Source organism: Caretta caretta, chromosome 15 (genome assembly GCF_965140235.1).
Source record: "Caretta caretta isolate rCarCar2 chromosome 15, rCarCar1.hap1, whole genome shotgun sequence".
Taxonomy (NCBI): Eukaryota; Metazoa; Chordata; order Testudines; family Cheloniidae; genus Caretta; species Caretta caretta.
In genome coordinates this window covers 20006685-20028989 of record NC_134220.1, presented here as the reverse complement: position 1 = coordinate 20028989, position 22305 = coordinate 20006685, and the positions used below count along the sequence as shown (strand labels likewise).

Here is a 22305-nt window from a genome sequence, read left to right as displayed (position 1 = left end):
AAGAGTTATTAACGACTATCTGTTACCTCAAGAGAAGACACTTTGTATCTACAAGTTTGTTTCCTGCTCCCTGGTTAATTAATAATGGATCCAATTATCCCTATAGATAAGAGTTTTACAAAACTTAAAAGAACATGAATCATTGTGAGTTAAATTAACGATCAAGAAATAAAAACACTGCAATCCAAGATCTTCTAAATATAGCTATGCAGCAATTTATTCTGAGATTTATATTCTAAAATCACAGAATGGTAAATTTATTCTAATACTTTAGTCTTTGAGTGGATGATTTTGGAATTATTGATCCTCATTATGGATGAGTGGTGCCTCTTGATGTAGGTGGGTAGATGCTTTAGTTCAGATACCCTTCGATAAGGTGGTCTTACATCTGTATTCTTTGTTGTTCTCTGATTATGCAGCAGTCTCCTTTCAGAGAGAATGAGAGAGCGTGTGTGTGAGAGTGAGTGAGCAAAAGAGCACTAATCGTGGTTTTGCTTGTGACCTGCACTTCATAGTTACCAACAGGAGCGGCTTTACAGTGGCCAGCTGATGCAGTGGCCAGCTGATGATCTGCTTTCTTTTTCGGTTTCAAGGTTTACCAACTTTATGTGCAAAACAAATAATAGAGTTTTCTCTGATTCTTATTTTTTAAACTTTCACAGTCAAAGGATGTGTTGGACATCTGCTGAGAATATTCTGGTTGTGCCATATGGGGCTTTTTGCAAAAGTTCTTTGGGCCTTCTGTGGGGATGTTGTCCATCTTTTTTAGTTGCTGTTGTTTAACTTCACTTCCTCTTCAAGTTGGAGGTCCTTCATAGCAGTGTATATTTCTGACTTTGTGCAGTTTTCCCATCCTCTCTGATGCTTTTATACTCCACGGAATTCACATACGCATTTTCTCTTGGCTTCATACGGTGCCAGAGCAGGAGACAGTTAATGAAATCGCAGGTCATGACAGTTATATGTCTCTTTACCTTGTGCGTCTTTGTTGACTTTTCACTTCAGTCATGTAGTTAAAATTATTTGTGCTTTTGTGTTTCTAAATAGGTTCCCTAGTTTGCATTTCCCCAAAATATCAAGTCTCTGGTTACTCAAGTGACAAGCAACTTTTGCAGTCAAGTAGATAGTCCTTGTGGCCCTCGTTGGTGGAATCAGCCTAAAGATTTTCACTTGGCTTTACAAGATATCAATTATTTGTCAGGTTTCACTCCTATTAAATTGAATACTATGGATATCTTTATTTTTAATCTCTTAAAAATATTGTAATACTTTGCTTCTTATTTAAACTAAAGGCTTGCTTCTGTATAATCAAAGCCTTGCAATTTCAGCAAATGATTTTAAAACATAATTTAAATGGGGGACTTCCTTTTACTATCAGGTGTTTTTGGCTTGCTAGAAAGCTAGTTGTTTTTAACTTGTTTTAGCATGGCTTACAGAAGCAAATTTTGCTGAACAGAGAAAAACAACCTCCATTAATTATGTCCGAGATTATATATGATTCTCAAGGTTAGGCAGAAAATTATGCCCAGGCACTGACACGTTTAAAAATAATCACTGTTATTTATTAATCAGTATTTATCTAGTCATATTGATTATATTTTATATTATTGTGTTCCTAATAGCTTAGCCACAGTCCAAAATTAAATAAGGCTGTGTCAGCTGATTTACAGTACACTCTTTTGAATGTAAAACTTTGCATGTAAAAAGATTGTGAAATAATATATTTGAATCCCAAAAGGAGACCCACTCACCAATCTTTATTCTTCATTCCAATAAAAAAGAGAATAAAGATTAAATCTTTAAGATTTGTATGTTGCAGGAGTTGATGAAACCCAATAGTTTTAATGTATGTATCACCTCATACAAGCAACTGTTTAAAGGCCACCAAACCATGAGGAAAATGCGATGGAAGTACTTAGTTGTAGATGACGTGCAGAAAATCAAAAATCTGACAGAGAAGCACTGGGAGGCACTCTTCCATCTCCAGAGGTCTGGAACATTAATAAACTATTTCCTCTTGCATGTCTCTATCCATTATTTTGTGATAAATTTTAAACTTATTTTTTCTTTTAATTTGTTTGATGTGGAAATTACTCTTTTTAAATTATTAAATTCATTTGTAATCCTAGAGTTGTCTTTCTTATTGTTCACAGCCAGCATCGTTTGCTCCTGATAGACACTCCTTTGCCCAATGCGTTGAGGGAGTTGTGGACCATGCTGCATTTTCTAATTCCAGGAATTTCCGTACCTTACCTGGATTTCCTGGTTAAAGCAGCCAATGAGGGGACCCAAGATTATTGCCATAAAGTGGCTGCGAGATTGCACAGAGTATGTCCACCTTTAAGATACTCTTTTAATCCTATTGTGAGTTGCCACAGGTAAATAATCACTTAATTATTACTTATCTTTATTCTTTTAGATAATTCAGCCATTTATTTTGCGAAGATCCAAAAGACATGTTGAAAAACAATTACCAAAGAAATATGAATATGTGCTGAAATGTCATCTTTCTAATCGGCAGAAGGCTATGTATGAAGATGTGATATTACAGCCAAGGTAAAGCAAACAAATAGTGAGTCATAATGTTGCCTTTATTAGAGTGAGAGAATATGCAAGTTTTCTTACTGCAAATAGGAACGGAGATTGGTGGCAAGGGAGATTCTTTTGAAGTGAGCCATCCAACTTAAATCTCTTGACTAAAGGACATGTCATAATTACAGTATGTTGTCTGCTTACTAAATGCAGTAATCATTTAGTTTAACTTTAATTTACTTTTTCTGTCTTTTATGTTCAAAATCACAAATGTTTATTAAAAATATATTTAACAGATTGTTCATGAGCAGGAAAGAGTAAATTAAATTGACAAGTAAGTAAAACAGATGAGTTACATATAATTACAGACAGTGGGATGATATGCAAAGTTTCCCATAAGCATAACATGCGCATACAAATATGTGCATACATACTACACCTCAGATCTAGATTAAGTTCTCAAGTGATTTTACTAGCTGAAAGACATGCGAATAACTAGCATAAATATTATTTGACTATTTGTCTGAATTGCTGTTCTTTTCTGCAGTGAACTTTTCAAGTTCTGACTCTCAAGAAATTGAGGTATTAGGTCAGGTATTAAAATCTAAGGCCTGATCTTGCAAACGCTTACTTACATTCATAAGTTCTGTCATGTTAATAGTTCCATTTAAGGCAATAGGACTACTCAAGAGATTAAAGTTATGTTAATGCTTAAGTGTTAAAGTTCTGCTAGCTTTGCTTAGACTTCAGAGGAATTGTGGAAAAGATTTTCCATAAAACTTTTCAGAAGTTTTTGATCTTACGATAACTCTAGAATCAGCAATTAATGAAAATGCTACCACGTCTATTATCTCTGGAATGGTTCAGAGAGCTAGAAAGGCTAGGCTACTGGAAACTAACTTTTCTAAATCTAATTTTGATTTAAATTTATTTTCATTTAATGAATAGAATCCAAGAAACTCTTAAAAATGGAAACTTTGTTAGTGTCCTTCATGTTCTGATGCAGCTCCAAAGGATCTGTAATCATCCTGATCTGATAAAACCGAGGCTTTCTGGCTCCTCCTATGTATCAGAGACACTGGAATATACAACTGCTTCTCTAGTACTAAAGGTACTAGAACGGGATCTTTGGAAGGTTAGTGGAAAAGTTAAATGTTAAAAATAATCCTTGTATGCTTGGTTTAACACTTAAAATTGTTTTTCAAATCTAGCTGGAGACATTAAGTGTGTGTTCGCGAGTGAGAGTGCGTGCATGTGCCCTGAGTGCCCTAATCACTATACTATGGAATATTTTCGTGTGGGGCTCCTTCAGTCTCTCTTATTGAAGTTATTTCACTTTAATTAAATAGATGAATAATTAAATATTCATTGGGACCAAGATAGAGTTAGAATGATTATGTAGCATAGTGGTTAGGGCACTCACCTGAGAGGTGGCAGGTCCCTGTTCAAATTTCTTCTCCTGCTCAGGAGAAGGGGAGACTTGAACTGGGGATTTCTCACATCCCGGGTGAGCACCCTATCCACTTGCCTAAGGGTTATAAGGGAGGTGTGTCATTCGCTTCCCCCCGCCCCGGCTGTTTTGTTTTGGGCCCAGTCAGCCAAATGCCTATGTTGCTCCAGTTCGTGGGTTGCTCACAGAGATAGGCACCTCCCTGCAGCCTCAATGTAGGAGCCTAAGTCCAGAGCGGAATGGGGCTTACCATACACCCCTTCGGTTGGCATCTCCAATTGGCTAGTTTAAGTGGCCCCGCTGCCCAGCCTGCTGGCTTTGTGGATGACAGTCTAAGGTGCCTATTTCTCCTTGTTAATTGTTTAGGTGCCTTAGGTGCCTAACTCAGGCTTTGTGGATTGTAGTGTTGTTCCTCGACTTTTGGTGACCTGAGCCAATCACTCTTTTGTCTTATTCTGCCAGAATCTTTTAAAGTAACTGCTTTATGTAAAATCATGTGATGCTTGATCTTTCTTCTTTTCCTTGCTTTGTCTTCCTACTGTTTCGTATCACACTTGATCGCTAAAAATTACAAAGAACCTGTTATTTCTTAATTTTCTGGTTAGGAATTGTTAGAATTTTTCTCCATATTTTTTATTTTAAACTAAAATTAGGATTCAGACACATGTCTCTTTGATCTGATTGGGGTGGAAAACAAAATGACTGACTATGAGGCACAAGTACTGCCCAAACAAAAGGTGACTAGAAAGCTTATTGAAGAGATCTACAGCTCCCCTCATCTTTCACCCAGACCCAACCCAATGAAGCTCAAACCAAGCAGGTACACACTGTTTTGGAAATGCCAGTCAAAAAGAGAACAGTAGTGGGGAAAGGGGGAGGTTCAGAACTGTCTCATGCTCCCAAACTGACAGCTGCTTGAGACTATATGTTTGTCCCCTGAAGGAAAGGGGGCTGTCTTTTGCCACTTAATAATTTTGTTTATAATAACCTATAAAGTTATGTCTACACAAGGATAAAAGACCTGCAGCATGGCTGTACCTGGCCTGGGGAGGTGGGGGAGGTTTAGATTGGATATTAGGAAAAACTTTTTCACTATGAGGGTGGTGAAACACTGGAATGCGTTACCTAGGGAGGTGGTAGAATCTCCTTCCTTAGAGGTTTTTAAGGTCAGGCTTGACAAAGCCCTGGCTGGGATGATTTAACTGGGAATTGGTCCTGCTTTGAGCAGGGGGTTGGACTAGATGACCTTCTGGGGTCCCTTCCAACCCTTATATTCTATGATTCTATGACGAGCTCACGGGGCTTGGGTTGCGGGGCTGAAAAATCCCTGTGTAGACTTTTGGGCTCAGGTGAGCTCTGGCTTGTTGATGACTGTAAGAGTATCCTATGCGGATTGTATTAGACATCTGTGTCATTGGAGGAACCTTAACAATTGAAAGGGCAGCTAAATTAATATACAGAAAGGAAAGTTTCACATAATTCTGGTGACAGGCAGTCTTACTCTCAGTGGAGAAATACACACTAAGCTTAATTACAGATTATTCTGGAGACTGTTCTGCTCTGTAGGTGCTCAAAGCATGTGAGATTACAGGGGTCCCTGTCCCACATGCCCCTGTGCTGCAACCAGCCGCAACTGAGGCCTTGTGCTTTGTAGAGCACAGAAATTGATCCTTGCTAACACCTCTGCGGGAGTTGGGGGTAGGAGAAGTGAAACACTCCAAAAGAGGTGGGAAGGATGCAGGCCCATGACCCTGTTGTCTGTCCATACCAGCCCATAGAGCTGACTAGGTACCTGGGGATATGCTGCACCTTCTGAAGTGGTGTAGCAGAGAATGTGCTTCCTCTGCATGCTGGTAAACTCTGGGAGAACGAACACTCTAGGAAGGAATTGACTCTGTGGGGCTCCTTTAAACTCTAAGCCACTATAAAGAGTAATTGGGCCTTTAACTTGAGTTTTGTATTTGGATGAATGGGTTAATAGCATTCTTATTAATTCTTAATATGCCTTTTCTGTATGTGTTTTTTTTTTTTTAATATCTAGGTTATTTCAACCAGTGGAATATGGACAGAAACCTGAAGGTAGGATTATAGATTTCCTAAATCCTTCATCATGGCATACAGGGAATACTGTAATGGTTATGGCAACACATCATGGGAAAAAACAAGGAAGATTGCCTCCTGCCACGTTTTCAGCAAATCATAATAAGAAAGGTTTGATCTGTATGCCAACACATTGTTGTTACTTTCTTTTCTCTCCAGAGCTTTTTCAACACAAAGTAAATATTCCTTGTCGTCTGAGAACTATCCATATCCAATGATTTTTTTGTATCCCTTTCTTAAATGTAACTTGCTCAGGTTCTCTAACCCAAATTCTCTCTCAAAGTCAAAACAGATAATTCATTTTTTTCTTCTGTAAGGAGATTAACATTGCTATGCAAACCTTGGAAATTTTAATGTTCGGGGATCTCTAGGGATTCCATGGATTTTCATCTTGATGAAATCAATTCCACATATTTCACCTGCCATCCTTAGTGTCAGACATGTATCAACCTTCACTGTCTCTCTGCATAGGCTAACTAGACTTAGACATGCTAGCCTTTCTTGGTCTTACTGTAACAGTGACCACTAGAGTCGCAGAACACTGACTTGAATCATGTGACACAGCCTTCTGAAACCTTGACCCGTTTAAGGTGACTGAGAACAGGAACTAAAGTCCTGCTTGTTACACCTTTATTAAATTATCTGCATGCTGATGGTTAGCCTATGTATGATATAGGTCTGTGTAGTTACATAAATAGAAATCTGTTTGGAAAGTATCCATATTCAGTACTGAGTAGGACTGGAGATAGAGAGAAGACCCTATAAAATAATAATCATCAGATTCCGTCTAAAAGCTTACTTAGTAAGCAAGAAAACAAATCTTGAATTGAAATAGAAGTTGGAGATGGAAAAGGCCTATTAGATAATTCAGTCAATTTCGTAAATACACTTACTGCCTAAACTATATCAGGCCATATTTTTTAAAGCCCTGCAAAATGTGTGAAAAGTTTAAAACGTATGTGCACATTATTGCAAATACTACTTACAGTGCAAATGTGGAATGTGTCCACACAGCTGTTGCCCTGTTGTTCCTGACTGTCTCTTTCAATCAGTTACAAATTGTGGCTTCATAACCTAAGAAGAATATTAGAGGTAGAGCTAGTCTGTTTATTTGTGTCTTCTGGGGAGGTAAAGAAAACACTGAATTGTACTGAAGAAGCTATGATTGGAATAGGGAATCCTCTACAGTAGCTCAGGGCCAAAGTGCAGCTCATGACCCAAATGTGGAGTTTGGCTGATCTGCTTTCCTATCTGGAAATGTGACATGCAATGTGTGTGTAGGGTCAGTCCCCAAGTTTTGAGGCTTTGACTAAGAAACATCTCAATTTAAATGCTGTGCACCTTTTTCCTTCTGTTTTTACCAGGTGACAAGATAGTAAAACTAAGCCAGCTGGCCTCCACAGCTGGAGCCCAAAGCAAAACTATTCATCCAAACATGCCTATAACCCTGCAGTTTAAAGGGAAAACATTTACTTTATCTTATGGACAACTCTGCCAGCTTACTGGAGGACGTCTTCGGCAACTTCAAGGTACTGTACTGTTTAGCTTCAAGCAGTTGCTTTTGCTAAACCCGTTGGAGCAAAACATCTGGCTGTTTATTGAAAATCATCTTAGATTATCATCTTTTTTGGAGAAGAGAATATGCCTGCATATATGTTTGCACAGTGCCTGCCTGGCACAACAGGACCCCAATACTTTATTACATAAAAAGTATTATATTATAGCTTTTATAAATGGTTATTTTAATTGCAGTAATGGACAGGTTTGTATTCTCTTTAACTTGCAACATTCTACTGGCCCACTCACCTCGATGATCGATGGATAAAAATATTTTATTTTTCACTGTTGTAAATCATCATGTCAGAAAGGAGAGGAGGCCTGTAACACTTGTGCTGGGATTGTGTCAAAATTGTCAAGTCTTTTTTTTTTTTTTTTTGAGCTCAGTTGCAAAATTATACTTGGGAGGCATTGGGAGCAGTGGACTGAAAGTTGGGATTCCTAGGTTCTACTCCCACCTCTCGTACTCACTTGTTTTATCATGGATAACCTAAACAGTTTATAAACGGGCAGAGGCAAGTTATCTTAACTGAATACTTTCTTCTGTTTCATAGGACATAGTTCAGTTCAACTGAAATAGCAAAGTTCCTTAAGCCCAACAATTCACTTTAAGGGGTGGTCTCGGGGTAGGTGACTAATGAATACTGAGAATCTTAAATTCAAATTAAATCCTGCTATTTCTCTCTGTCTACCATCGTTATTGTAAGCCTCCTCTTCAGGAGTACACAGTCTAAATAACCTGGTGTTTAACAAGAGAAGTTGTTAGTACCTTAAATTACAATAGCATTTCAACACACATTAAAATTATTACAAGAACAATTTAAGTCCAATCCGTTGGCAATGCTTTTGCAAACATCATTTTACCAGCAGTGTTGATGGCTTGGTAATTTTACTGTGTTGCAGAAGCAACGCTGAACTGGGAAGTTGCTGCTTGATACTGCGTGCTGCTTTGTCCACCTGCTTGAATGATGTGAACAGGCAGTGCTGAGATGAGAGTGCTGACAGCTGGTATCTCATTTCAGGGAGATTTATGCCTTTCTCTTTCTGTAGTTTCACTAAACACACACCTCTTTCAGAGTGTTGGCAGGATCCAAATATCAGCTGCTGTCACTTTTTTTTTTTTTATTGGTTCAGTCCCTTCAGGGGATGGTCTCGGTAGCATCTTCAGCTTGTGAACACCCAATCTACTAATGCACATGCTGTAGGATTGTAAATTTTCAACTTTAAGGTGATTACTTTTGTCTTTGTGCTTTCCTTAAAGTAAAATGAATGTGTATAAAAGAAACCAGTTTCAATTAAAATATTTCAATAATTCCTTGTGTGGGTTTAAAACTAAAGTTTTTTCTCTTTGAAAAGAAGAGGGGGTGATAAGAGGCTCTTGCCTTAGGTTTTGTGGCCTTGATAAGCTAGGAACTACACATCACTACTCTTTGAGCTCCTAGACAAAGAATAGCTTTACATTCTTTAATAAGGGAGGGTGACCTGCTCCTTAAAAAGACACTCCTGTTGGTTGTTAGAATCTACAGTAGCTTCACCCACAATTTACAATTATAGACTCCTACCAGTCACACTATACAAGGTAAAAATCACAATAAGTTACATTTAGATGTATTTGTTTAACATAATATGCAATAAAACAATATATAATATTTAAGCAAAATAAAGTTATAAAGCTGCATTCCAGAACTTGTGCCATCAGATCTGGAGGTGATTAGTACAGATTTATGACCAAAGAGGTGGTATTTTCCTTGAAGCTTTTCATATTTGTACTTACTGGGAGAAAGCAAAGATTTCTTAGGAATTCTTCAGCTTGTCTGGACATTTCTTTTAATAAAATAAGCAGCCAAAAACATAAACATATGCTTCACGTTACATGGGCAACCTCTGCTGAAATACTTTAAAGGATTGGAAAACATGCCTTACAGTGATAGACTCAAAGAGCTCAATCTGTTTTGTTTAACAAAAAGAGGATTACTGGTGACTTGATTACAGTCTATAGGTACCTAAATTGGGAACAAAACTTTTATGTCTTCAATCTAGCAGACAGGTATAACAAGATCCAGAGTCTTAAAAGCTGAAGCTTAACAAATTGAACCTGGAAATAAGGTGCAAATTTTTAACAGTGAGGGTAATTAACTATTAGAATAATTTATCAAAGGTTATGGTGGATCTCTATCACTGGCAATTTTTAGATCAAGATTGGATGTTTTTTAAAAGATATACTCTAGTTCAAACAGGAATTCAGGGAAGTCCTTTGGAGGTCAGACTAGATGATCACAAATGTCCTTTCTGGCTTTGTAATCTCTGAATCTATATGTATGAATGAAATTGTATCTCCTACAATTCAGTAAAGGCAAGTTTTTAAAATTATAGTAAATGTTATAGTTATGTTAATAACCATTTTTGCATTGATACTGAGGTTTATGCCCCACGGGGATACTAAGGGGAGTTGTAAGGCATAAATAACATTTGTAACGTGATTAGAAATCCTTAGATGAAAGGCACTATGAAAGTGCAAGTGTTACTAAGAGTAATGTGGAAAGGAGAAAGCGTTTGATAGTCAGTGACAGACTTGTTAGACCTAATTTACTCTATATAGTCAAAGTTTTAGAGAGCTGATGAGTCCTGGAAATAAACATATACAATATGGGAATGAGGGCTTTTCTTTGGAATTTGAGTTCAGGTTCTCCACACTCCTAAAAAGACTTCAGGAAAAGATTTAAATTTATACCCCAGAGTGGGAAGTGAATTGGAACACCTAACCTCAATGATAAGTTAAAGAAAGGAAAAGCTTTCAGGGAGGGGAAGAGTGATAATGCATCTGCTGTCTTCTAGGGCTCTTTTTGGTGGGAATGGGGAACTGAAATCTATAACTTGTCTTTAAAAAAACCCAAAAAAACCTTAAACCTAAAATTATTCTGGCCCGGTAGCAGATATGCATATTACTGTGTAGAAGGGGAGTTTCTGGAGGGCCATTACTTTCAAGACGCTAGAAGTAGGTAGATTGAGGCAGTAAAATGTGTGAGCTGTGGGGAAAGTTGGCTTTGGGGGGTTTATGCTGTTGGAAGAAATAGCTCACCTTTTTTAGGCCAGATGAAGAAATGGCAGGAATCCATTAACGTGTCTGATACTTGTCTGGTATTTAGAGTGATTGCTCTCTTGTGGACAAATTTTCATTGCATTCGCTCTTACGTAATTATTTATCAGGACCATGGAGAGAGGGGAAATTATGCACAGGAGATTTGTGAGGGCATAAAAAACATTTATAGGAAAAATGGCTAGGTAGCACTATGCTGCTTTAATTGTATGGTTTCATTTTTTTATTACATGAAGTGGCAAATACATTCCGTTCAAAATAGGTGTAGAATAGATTTGCCATTCCCAGAATTTACTCATTAAATTGTGCATTTACAGTTGCAGGAAGTGTTCTTCACATTGTTTCAGGGCCAGGCTTGCGGTATTTGCAATCTCAGTGGCCAGTTGCCTTGTTGCTCCTCTATTGTGCTGGGGCTGGGACTGTTCAAGATGCTGGCTTCCCAGAGCATTTAAAGTATCGAGCAGATTTGCCAACGTCTACAATAGTAACGCAGCAAAGTATAATGACAGGTTTCAGAGTAGCAGCCGTGTTAGTCTGTATCTGCGAAAAGAAAAGTACTTGTGGCACCTTAGAGACTAACAAATTTATTTGAGCCTTTAGCTCACGAAAGCTTATGCTCAAATAAATTTGTTAGTCTCTAAGATGCCACAAGTACTCCTTTTCTTTCTGCAGCAAAGTAAGTAACTCTTTCGCCAGATAGCATACGATAATCTGTCATTTCAGCAAAATACTATTTATTCAGTTTGGAATATGATTGAAGTATTAATATTAAGAATGAGTTCTGACGCTTCTATTCAGAAACAAAGAAAGAAACTTATTTCATGACTGATAACATCTGACATCTTTGGGGAGTGTGGCATGGGTCTACAGACTTTGTCATCTATTTGAGTACCTAAAAGTACCTGTCATACACCTTGGATCTAATTTTCTGGTTCTGGAGACTGAGGACAAAGGAAAGGAAAATCCGTCTATATAAAACTGACAGTAGTTACATATTCTGGATGTTGTTGAAGTGTAACAGTTGATGTAAATTCAGATAAGGAGTTCTGTCAGAAGATGGCACCGTGCCTTTCTGTTAGGTACATAATACATCTGTTCATACTAGAATATATTTTTGTACAGTATAATTGATCATCAGTTGTTTGAGTCTGCAGTATAATGTAATTGAATACTGTGGAACTGTCGAGTTGATCAATCTAAATGGACACTGTTGACAAGCAAAATGTTTTGTTTCATCTGAAAAATATATTTATTTAAAAATAACCAGAACCATTGTAATTAAAGATGGGATGCATGTACATCATACTGTTCTTGAACTCTGCCCCTCAGCTCCATTTGTAAGAACTGGAAAATATTAAGAGCTGACAGATATGCTTTCTGAAACAGGCAGAGAATGGGATCCTTGTTACTTTGAAATAGCAAACCCTTCATCAGAGCAGAACAGGTTCATGGTATATGAAGCATATATGTTTCTGTAATGGTGTGACTTATGAAGTCTGAGCCTTGCTGTAATTTTGGTGAGATGCCCAGTTGAGCAGCTGGAATTTTGACTGTTAGTATGCATTTTGGAAAAATAATATATTTAAAAAAATCTTTTAGGAGCAAGCATTAAAATTTTTGAACTATTCAAAATGTCAGTTTGTTTCAAAAAGACACTTAAGTTTTGTCTTCAAAAATTGACTGAAGGGGATTACAGTGAATGATCCATGCGAGCATTTAGTGTAGTTGGATATATTTTGACCGCACCTAATTAATATATTATCTATGAGAGATTGGTCTTCTGTTGCTAATCAGACTTCTAATAGGCAAGGAAATATAACTCTGCCATGTAATATGAGCTAAATAACATTTCTTTTTTCAGTCTATTTAAAATTGAAATATAATTTTTCCTTCAGATTATGCCCAAGAGTGTTATTTCTTTTGTTTTATTAAAGCCACCAGTTACTCCCTCTATATTATTAGAGATCTGTTATGTTCTTTGTGAAATTGTCAAGCCTTCTGGGGTCTTTGAATGAAAGGTGGAATATACATGTCAGTCTTTTTCTTTTTGCTGATCTGTGTGGAGTTTTTAGAGAGCAGTAGATTCCTATATCAGAATATCATTTGTATGCATCAAATTAAATTGTATATCTATATCTGAATATTGGCTATGAAATAAATACCTTCTTTTTGTCTGTTTGTTTTCTGGAAAAAATGCAGTTACCAATTTGGCCGTGGATGATCCAGAAACTGAATCAAAATCTGTATCTATCCTAGAATGTCCAACACAGGTATAATACTAGATATGGTGGGGAGGGAAGGGGTGGGTGTGTGTGTGTGTGTGTGTGTGTGTGTGTGTGCGCACGCACCAAGTAGAACAGTATGTTAACAAAGCATGCAGAATATACCTCCTGCTGTAATTCACACATTGCGTAAGGTAGAGGAAAAGTTTGTAGCAGCAGGCAGGACATGGAAAGCTAATTTTGTTGATTGCTTTAAAATGTCCTATCCCAATATCTACATTTTCATCATACTTGTATAATTCTTTACTGCATTTTGTTTGTTACCTAATCTTCCCACACTGCCATTATTGGAATTCACACTTAAGGTAAAGTTTCTCTTGCACAACCTATGTTTGTGTGTTCTTTTGTTTACATAAGCTATATCTAGTCAAAGTATATTAATAACAATTTTATTATAAAAGACAGCATTTGACGAGAAGAACAGGCACCTAAAAGAGCGCCTGGACAGAATATTTTCTGGAAATGAGCGACGTTGTTCCAGAGTCCCAATGTATGGCAGAGACATGTTGGGAATTTGCTCTTTGATTGGTGAAAAAAAGATTCCTCAGCAGAGTTCTACCAGGGACAACAAATGGATGTGGGCTGGTTTTGTGAACTGTTGCCTTTCTTCAAGTGGCTCAGGAGGCCAAAATGATCCACTGCAAGCCCTGATCCTGACATCCGATCAGCGACAGGAATCCCTGAAGGATTATATTAATAGGTAACTGTAGTTTAATATAAAACTGACAAATCTATATTTTATCTGGTAGTAAGATATGGGATTTTCTGAAGGCATTCCTCTCAGCTGTCCTATTAATAGACTTATTTGCATGTGGCTTACACAAACTTTACCACAAAGCTTTCCCTTCTGTAAAATATTTACATTACAACTGCAGAATCATGACAACTATTCTTTTTGCTAAAGAAAGTAAATCTGTTACATCAAGTTTCCTGCACTGTTTCTTGTTTCCCTCATATTTGATTGTTCTCCCATGCTGTCTCTACATTTTGTATCCTGGCAGGTAAGAAGGTACTGTGGTTGTAAATTGCATGGTAATCCCAGGTTATCTACAAATATTGAACATTTTATATTGCTTCTTTTTTAAATCAACAAAAAAAAAAACCCATACAGGCATTTCTGTCTCTTTTTTAAAAAAAGTTGAATCTAGGGTCCACACTGAGCAACAAATATAGATAAGTAAATGATAAACTAAAGAGAAAATAAAAGGAGCAGAGGAATAGTGGATATCTGGTTAGTTTGGATTTCTCTTACTCTATGTTCGTCTGTAGAGGTAGGTACACCAAGGAGTCCTTGGTTCTCCTTGGCATGACATAAAGGTTTTATCCATCCATTTACTTTCAAGTGCCTTTTTCTACTCTCCAACCCATAATCTCATTGTCTCACTTTCTCAGTGCAGCAGATAAAATCACTGATTTAACCTACACTTAAGAGGATGGGTTGCAGGATGATCAGTTCCTACTGTATATAAGACACTCTGGGAACAAGAATATAAAAAATTATGTAATAGTCAGAAAAGCACACATGAGGTTTAATAGTTATTAAATATAAGGATGATTCTTGGAAGAGGTATTATGCTGGTAGACATTGAATATTTTAATACTAGTTTTGAATATTTAACTCAGTGTTCCATATAGACTGTGGATTTTTAGCAGCTCAGGCTATATTAAAGTTTTGCTTCATTTTACAGCGCTCTCTGTGTGCTGCCGGCAGCAGTTGCTGCTCCCGCATATTTGCGTGTCGGAAATCCTCCCCCTTCATATAGGCATGGAATGAAAATTTTCAAGCATAATCTTAAAGAGCAGGCAGCTCCCTATTTATATCAGCTGCAACAGATTACAACTCCACGCTTACTACAGTTCCCTGATCGCCGACTGGTGCAGTTCGATTCAGGTAAAGGAGAATGGGTGGCAATATTCTACAGACCTCCTTTCTCTGGTACTTGAATGCTGCATGCAAGCCTTTTATTATTCTCTTTCAAAAACAGGCAAATTGGAAGCTCTTGCTGGCTTGCTTCAGAAGTTGAAATCTAAAGGACACCGTGTGCTGATTCTAACGCAGATGATTCTAATGTTAGATATACTGGAGCTGTTCTTAAATGTCCAATTTCTCACCTACATAAGAATTGATGAAAATGTCAGCTGTGAGCAATATCAGGTGAGAGAGGCCTCTTAACATCTGTTTATTACTAATTCGTTTAACTGGAGGAAGAAAGCCCAAGTGGAGATTTATACAACAGCACTCTAATGTTTTGAAAAATTAAAGGAGTACTTGTGGCACCTTAGAGACTAACACATTTATTTGAGCATAAGCTTTCGTGAGCTACAGCTCACTTCATCTGATATATACAGTGGAAAATATAGTGGGGAGATTTTATATACACAGAGAACATGAAACAATGGGTATTACCATACAGATTGTAACAAGAGTGATCAGGAAAAGTGAGCTATTACCAGCAGGAGAGCAGGGGTGAGGGGACCTTTTGTAGTGATAATCAAGGTGGGCCATTTCCAGCAGTTGACAAGAATAGTAGGGGGGGGAATAAACAAGGGGAAATAGTTTTACTTTGTGTAATGACACATCCACTCCCAGTCTTTATTCAAGCCTAAATCCATCGCCCCCCGCCTCTCCTGCTGGTAATAGCTCACCTTTCCTGATCACTCTTGTCACAGTCTGTATGGTAACACCCATTGTTTCATGTTCTCTGTGTATATAAAATCTCCCCACTATATTTTCCACTGTATATATCAGATGAAGTGAGCTGTAGCTCACGAAAGCTTATGCTCAAATAAATGTGTTAGTCTCTAAGGTGCCACAAGTACTCCTTTTGTTTTTGCGGATACAGACTAACACGGCTGCTACTCTGAAACCTTTAAAAATTTAAGTCTTCCTATTTGGCAGTGCCATAGGCCTATTATGTATTTGGCTAGAACAACTAAGTGGTAGTAGTACAGAAAGCACATTTAGTAAAAACCGATCAATTAAATTGCTAGGTGTCAGTGAAGAGAAGAAGTTGCCAAGACAGCATATCCTGAGTCGTCCTGCTTCATGATTATTTCTTGTAGAGAGCCTTAAATCATTTTATCCCAGATGAACAGTAGCTCTTATGTTTTAATAATATTCTTGACTTAATGCTTGAGATTATACTGTCTGTAAATGCATGGTGAGTGTTTTTAAGTTTGTTGGCTTTTCCTCAGCCTTACTCCAGGGGCTTTTTTGCCTGTATAGTGCCCTGGCATTGCCTGAGGATAAATTAAAAATATGCTCATATCCCTCCCCAATAGGACTCTGCATTTCCTTTGGGGCCTACAATTTGAGCAAACATTAATCTCAGTAACATAGTTAGTTCTTCTTTCTCATTTTTCATCTCCTATATATCACTGTGCTTTGAGCCGGATACAGTGTAAAACATCAAGAAAAATATTTTGCCTTAAAGCAGCATAGCAATCTGCACAGTTTGGGGCAAGTAAAAAGAGAAATCAAGAAGAAAGTGTGCATAATTGATGTGTTCTATGGAGGATAAATGGAATGACTGCATAGAACTGTAGCATTTAGATTGGTCAACTAAAGCCTGACTCTAAAACATTTCAGAATAGTATGTAAATTAATTTAAGATTATTTATTTGTGTCAATTTATAAAATATTAACAAAAAGACTGAACACCTTTGACCTAGATCACAAAAATAAATAATAAAATTAGCAGTTTAAGATCTTCTTGTTCTTAAGATGAAGTAAAACGTAGTTCAAAGATTTCATGTACAGCAGTTTGGAGTTGTAACTATAACTTTTTCCCATTTAGGAGCTGATAAAAAGATTCAACAGAGATAAGCGAATCTTCTGTGCCATTCTTTCCTCCCACAGTCCTTCCATGGGTGGCAGTCATGTACAGGCAAACATTGTTGTGTTCTGTGACACTGATTTAGATCCACTGATGCATGCAAAAGCTCAGGAATGGTGTGATATAATTGGGAGAAACAAAGACATTCACATATACAGGTGACACTAGTATTTAGAAGCCAGTGTAGCTATTGTAAAACTGAAAAGGGGAAAGATACTTAGACTGGCCAAAGTGCTCCTAGCAATGGCTTTGGGATGGGGTTTTCAAAAGTGCTCAATGTTGGCTGAACTCTGCTTCAACTAAAATCAGTTCCACTATAAAACATCTGCGTTATGATGTTGGGATATTCTCCATCTGAAGACTTTTTTCCCCCCCTTAAGACTAAAGGGAAATTTAAAACCTTGTTCTTTTCCATCATTATATCTCTGTCTTCCTCTTCCATTTTTCTGTTCTCATATTCTAAATCATCTGTATTTCTCAGTATTCTGTTCTGACTGTTACGGTTAATATGCCTGACAGTCTCTTGATGGTGATGGACAATAAATGTCCTTGCTGATCGAAGTCTATTGGTAGCTTTGGAAACCATTGACCAAGAGATGTTGGTGATCATGAGGCTCTAGTCTCATAATTTCATAGACTTACCACCAAAAGAGATCATCATGATCATCTAGTCTGACAACCTTCACATTACAAACCTCACTCACCCACTCCTGTAATAGGCCCGTGACCTCTGGCTGAGTTAGTGAAGTTCTCAAATCTTGATTTAAAGACTTCAAGTTACAGAGGCTGTTCCAAAACTTCACTCTTCTGATGGTTAGAAACCTTCATCTAATTTCAAGCCTAAACTTCTGGATAGCCAGTTTATATCCATTTGTTCTTGTGCCAACACTGGCCTTTATCTTAAATAACTCCCTCTTTCTTTCTTGTATTTATCCCTCTGGTGTATTTATAGAGAGCAGTCATCTCCCCTGGCAGGGAGATCAACAGGAGGTATAGATTGTGGACTTTTCATACTGGGGCTATGCATTGCAAGCATCTTTATGCTTTGAAGTTATTCTTACGTAAAGTTGCTTTTTTATGCCAAACTTTGTCCTGTATTTTGAAAATATCTGTTTTGAAAGTGATTTTTGAACTTGTAAAAGAACTTTGAAGTTTTTAAAATCAAGGTCTCTAATGAAAATGTGTAACAGGCCCTGAACTAAATTTGTGCTGCTAGACACTGCTATAATATAAAGAAAGTTAGCTGTTAAATGCTTAGTTTCAGAAGAACATGCCTTTAATGGTACATTGCTGTATTTACTGGGTGTTTTGTTCCACAGGCTTGTAAGTGGTAATTCCGTAGAAGAGATGCTGTTGAAAAATGGCACAAAATGTTTGATTAAAGAAGTAGCTGCTCAGGGAAATAACTATCCTATGACATTTTTAACACAGGTACTTCAAAATATTTAAGCATGTGAGTAGTACTGTTGAAGATGCATAAAAATTAAAGTTATGTGCATGTTTGAGAGCCTTACTAGATTGGTGTCAGAGTGCTCAACACCTTGTCAACGTTCCCTCTAATTTTTGACAGGCCGTGTGTGCAAAAAATTTCTTCTGTGCAAATTTTTGTGTGCATGGTGTTTCGGATCTGGGTGCGCGCGCACACGCACACAGCTTAGAGGGAACAGTGCACCTTGCAGCATTGCTCTCTTGAAGAGCAGCCTTTTGCCTGGGGCTAGTAATATCTTTTCATAAGCATGTATCATTAAACTATTATTGTAACGTAGTACATTTTGTGCCTGCCTAGGAAATTTTCATGATGATTTTACAAGGCTAGTTTAAAAGCTACATTGATTGTTCTGTAGCAGTTAGTAACTATGAAATGAATGTAGAAACATTTCTTTACATTGAGAGCTAAATTTCATCCAGAAGAATTTTTTCAGATTTGTGTAGAGTGATTTTTTAAAATTAATTTCCTGGTGGTACATTGTTAGGCTAGACGAAAAATAAGTTGTTTCAGCAATGGCTCCCATTTACCTGTTTCCCACTGTGGACAAGATGGGCTGTAGAAAGAAATAGGGTAACCTGTATGTCCTCTGCATTCCATAAGGCAAGATCTGTCATATGATACCATTGTCAAGACAGGTCAAGTTGAGAACCTAATGACTTTAAGATAATCTTGTATTATGTGTTAAGAATTTTCATAGGTAATGCAATTACAATTCTCCCTTCACTGACAGACTGTTTACTGAAAGAATCAAGAATGTGGATTTAAGATAAAATCAGCCATTTCAAATTTTCTAATTATAATTGGGAATCCAAAACATCTTTTTGACTTTCAGCAAACTGCTCAGGAGTTACTTGAAGTACATTCTTCGTTAGAGGACCTTGATTTCAGAGTCAAAGCTGGGGAGTTTGTGGTACTTTCTGAGAAACCTTCTCTGGCAGAAACAGTCTCGTCCAAAGTTGCACGGCTTTTTGCAGAGGTAAGAGAGAGGAACAGAAATACTAATGGCCTGACTTCACTTCGACTGAAGTGTTTTTGTGTTTAGACAGGTTACTTGTACCCCAGTATTTTAACTTTTGTAGAAATTGTATCAAGAATGAAAAAAAGTTTAATTTAGACATAGTCCCTCAGGGATAAATATGATGTCTGGCATCATTCATGCGCACTCAGATTCTGGCCAGATTTGCTGAAAAACTTGCTTAGATTCTTCTTTTGGGGGAACTGTGGCAGAGTTTTGGGATGAAGCAAAGGTTTTATTGTTTTGGCATCAAAACCATATAAATTCAGTGGGTTTTGCAGGGCTGTACCCTGAAATTGTATGAAAGTCAGTGATTGGGCTGAAGTTTTTGTCTGAAACTCAAAACAAAACTTGAGATATAAATTCCACATGAATCACACCTAGAAAAGATTTTGGTCCATAAAACAAAATCATCATTTAAATACAAATCTTAAAACTACAATACCCACCTACTGAAGTGAAGAAACAGATTAACAGAGCCAGAAGAATACCCAGAAGTCACCTACTCTAGGACAGGCCCAACAGAGAAAGTAACAGAATGCCACTAGCTGTCACCTTCAGCCCCCAACTTAAACCTCTCCAGCACATCATCAAAGATCTACAACCTATCCTGAAGGACGATCCCTCACTCTCTCAGATCTTGGGAGACAGGCCAGTCCTCGCTTATAGACAGCCCCCCAACCTGAAGCAAATACCAGCAACTACACAACAAAAACACTAACCCAGGAACCTATCCTTGCAACAAAGCCTGTTGCCAACTCTGTCCACCTGTCTATTCAAGGGACACCATCATAGGACCTAATCACATCAGCCACACCATAAGAAGCTCATTCACCTGCGCATCTACCAATGTGATATATGTCACCTGCGCATCTACCAATGTGATACATGGCATTATGTGCCAACAGTGCCCCTCTGCCATGTACATTGGCCAAACCGGACAATACACAAAGGACTAAATGGACACAAATCAGACATCAAGGATTATAACATTCAAAAACCAGTCAGAGAACACTTCAACCTCCCTGGTCACTCAATTGTAGATCTAAAAGTCGCAATTCTCAAAAACTCAAAAACAGACTCCAATGAGAAACTGCAGAATTAGAATTAATTTGCAAACTGGACACCTTTAAATTAGGCTTGAATAAAGACTGGGTGTGGATGGGTCATTACACAAAGTAAAAACTATTTCCCCATGCTAATTTTTCCCCCGAACTGTTACTCGCACCTTCTTGTCAACTGTTTGAAATGAGCCATCCTGATTATCACTACAAAAGGCTTTTTTTTTTCTCCTGCTGGTAATAGCCCACCTTAATTAATTGGTCTTGTTACAGTTGGCATGGCAACATCCATTTTTTCATGTTCTCTGTGTGTATATATATCTTCCTACTGTATTTTCCACTGCATGCATCCGATAAAGTGGGTTTTAGCCCCCCGAAAGCTTATGCCCAAATAAATGTGTTAGTCTCTAAGGTGCCACAAGTACTCCTCGTTATTTTTTCATTTAAATACTGTAATGATATATGCCTGAGTGTTACACACAGATCTATTGACCGGTTTCGGAGTAGCAGCCGTGTTAGTCTGTATTTGCAAAAAGAAAAGGTGTACTTGTGGCACCTTAGAGACTATCAAATTTATTTGAGCATAAGCTTTCGTGAGCTACAGCTCACTTCATCGGATGCCACAAGTATTCCTTTTCTTTTTACAGATCTATTGGTAATCCTTCTAAGATTAAATTTAAAGACTGAACTAAATGCTTACAGTGAGCACTCCAGAGAATAAAGCTTTGGAACTGTTCATTCTGTAGCATACCATAGATTTGTATTACTAAAATCTGATCCCAATTCTTAGTTGAAATAAAAGCTCTGACCATCATAGAAATTTTTTTTTATGGATGAGGGCACATCATGTGTTCTCATTTTGTTTAATTTTAGCACATCTGCTAAAAAATTGTGTGGTGATTTTTGAAATCTGAGGTAATAAAGAAAATAAAAGAGGTCAGTGATGAGAAAACTCTCATGATTGTTTTCGCACATCACCAGTTCTTTATTTCTGCAGTTGTGCTATTGCCCTATTCCTGGCTTTGTTCATTGACTCAAATGACAAATGGCTTTATATTCAGCTAACATTCTCATAAGTGTTTACTTTTCTAAAATTGAGAGTAAAGTCCAATTCCAATGTAACTTTTTACTACAATCACACACTCTATTTTTTCTTATAATGTTTTTAATATTTTCACAAGGCTCTTAGTGTTGAACAGAGAAAAGAGGATCTTGGAAAATATGCACAAGAGGCAAGAATTGAGTCAAGAACTGAAGTAACTTCAGAGTTATGCTGTCCAAGAAGTATTAAGGCTCCGTCACAGTTAGAGGAATTGGCTGACATTATGGATCTGGTAGAATTATGTCTCTTACTTTTATGTCTAACCTTTGGAAACATTTGAAAATAACTTCCTGTGTGGTAATGAAACAGAATTTTATTGAAGTACCCTAACATCACCTCACTGGCATCAAATTAATTGCAAAGCCTTGGGTGATAGTCTGAGCTAGTTATGCCAATCTATTGGGCCATCAACACAAACTTTTCAGTCAGCAAGTTTTCTCTTGAGAGAGTGAGTGCTCTGGGGTAAAAGTAAATGGTTTTACTTAACCAGAAAGCAACAGCCCAGCACTTTCCCAGATGTATGTGCAACCCTCTATCTTCCTCCTAATTATCAAGTTAGCTATTTTTAGAGTTTCCTCTATTTCCTTAGTCTGATTGGGCCTTCATTTCCCATCCCTGCCTCCTTGTTGCTCTACGGACCCCCGTGCAGAGATTAAACAGAGAGTTAATATCCTGCTTACTGGAAAGCAATTAGGGCTTCTTTACAGTATTCAGGTGGTATTACCTTCATTTTTCAGAATGCAAAATGGAGACCAAGATATTCAGGCCTATCCCTGGCCATATT

The 22305-nt window shown here is 37.5% G+C and overlaps 1 protein-coding gene and 1 non-coding gene across 12 annotated transcripts in view; both read left to right on the top strand.

Annotated features, from left to right (window-relative positions):
• The window catches only part of LOC125623191 (E1A-binding protein p400), a 56531-nt gene that overhangs the window by 16275 nt on the left and 17951 nt on the right, over positions 1-22305 (top strand). For 10 of the 11 annotated variants that reach the window (XR_012665072.1, XM_075119996.1, XM_075119999.1 and 7 more), the window contains 15 exons: positions 1820-1989; positions 2154-2328; positions 2420-2556; positions 3481-3667; positions 4636-4802; positions 6024-6193; positions 7447-7611; positions 12936-13006; positions 13420-13718; positions 14707-14909; positions 15004-15173; positions 16816-17012; positions 18174-18285; positions 19176-19319; positions 21601-21753. Coding sequence is in view for 10 of the 11 variants with exons in the window: in XM_075119996.1 (XP_074976097.1) it covers positions 1820-1989; positions 2154-2328; positions 2420-2556; positions 3481-3667; positions 4636-4802; positions 6024-6193; positions 7447-7611; positions 12936-13006; positions 13420-13718; positions 14707-14909; positions 15004-15173; positions 16816-17012; positions 18174-18285; positions 19176-19319; positions 21601-21753 (2520 nt within the window). In the remaining variant the exon portion in view is untranslated. The remainder of the gene's footprint in view (positions 1-1819; positions 1990-2153; positions 2329-2419; positions 2557-3480; positions 3668-4635; positions 4803-6023; positions 6194-7446; positions 7612-12935; positions 13007-13419; positions 13719-14706; positions 14910-15003; positions 15174-16815; positions 17013-18173; positions 18286-19175; positions 19320-21600; positions 21754-22305) is intronic. The other variant, XM_075119998.1, reaches the window with a different exon arrangement.
• LOC125623259 (small nucleolar RNA SNORA49) lies at positions 16205-16342 on the top strand. The gene has a single exon (XR_007352943.1). It is a non-coding gene; the product is annotated as a small nucleolar RNA SNORA49 (small nucleolar RNA).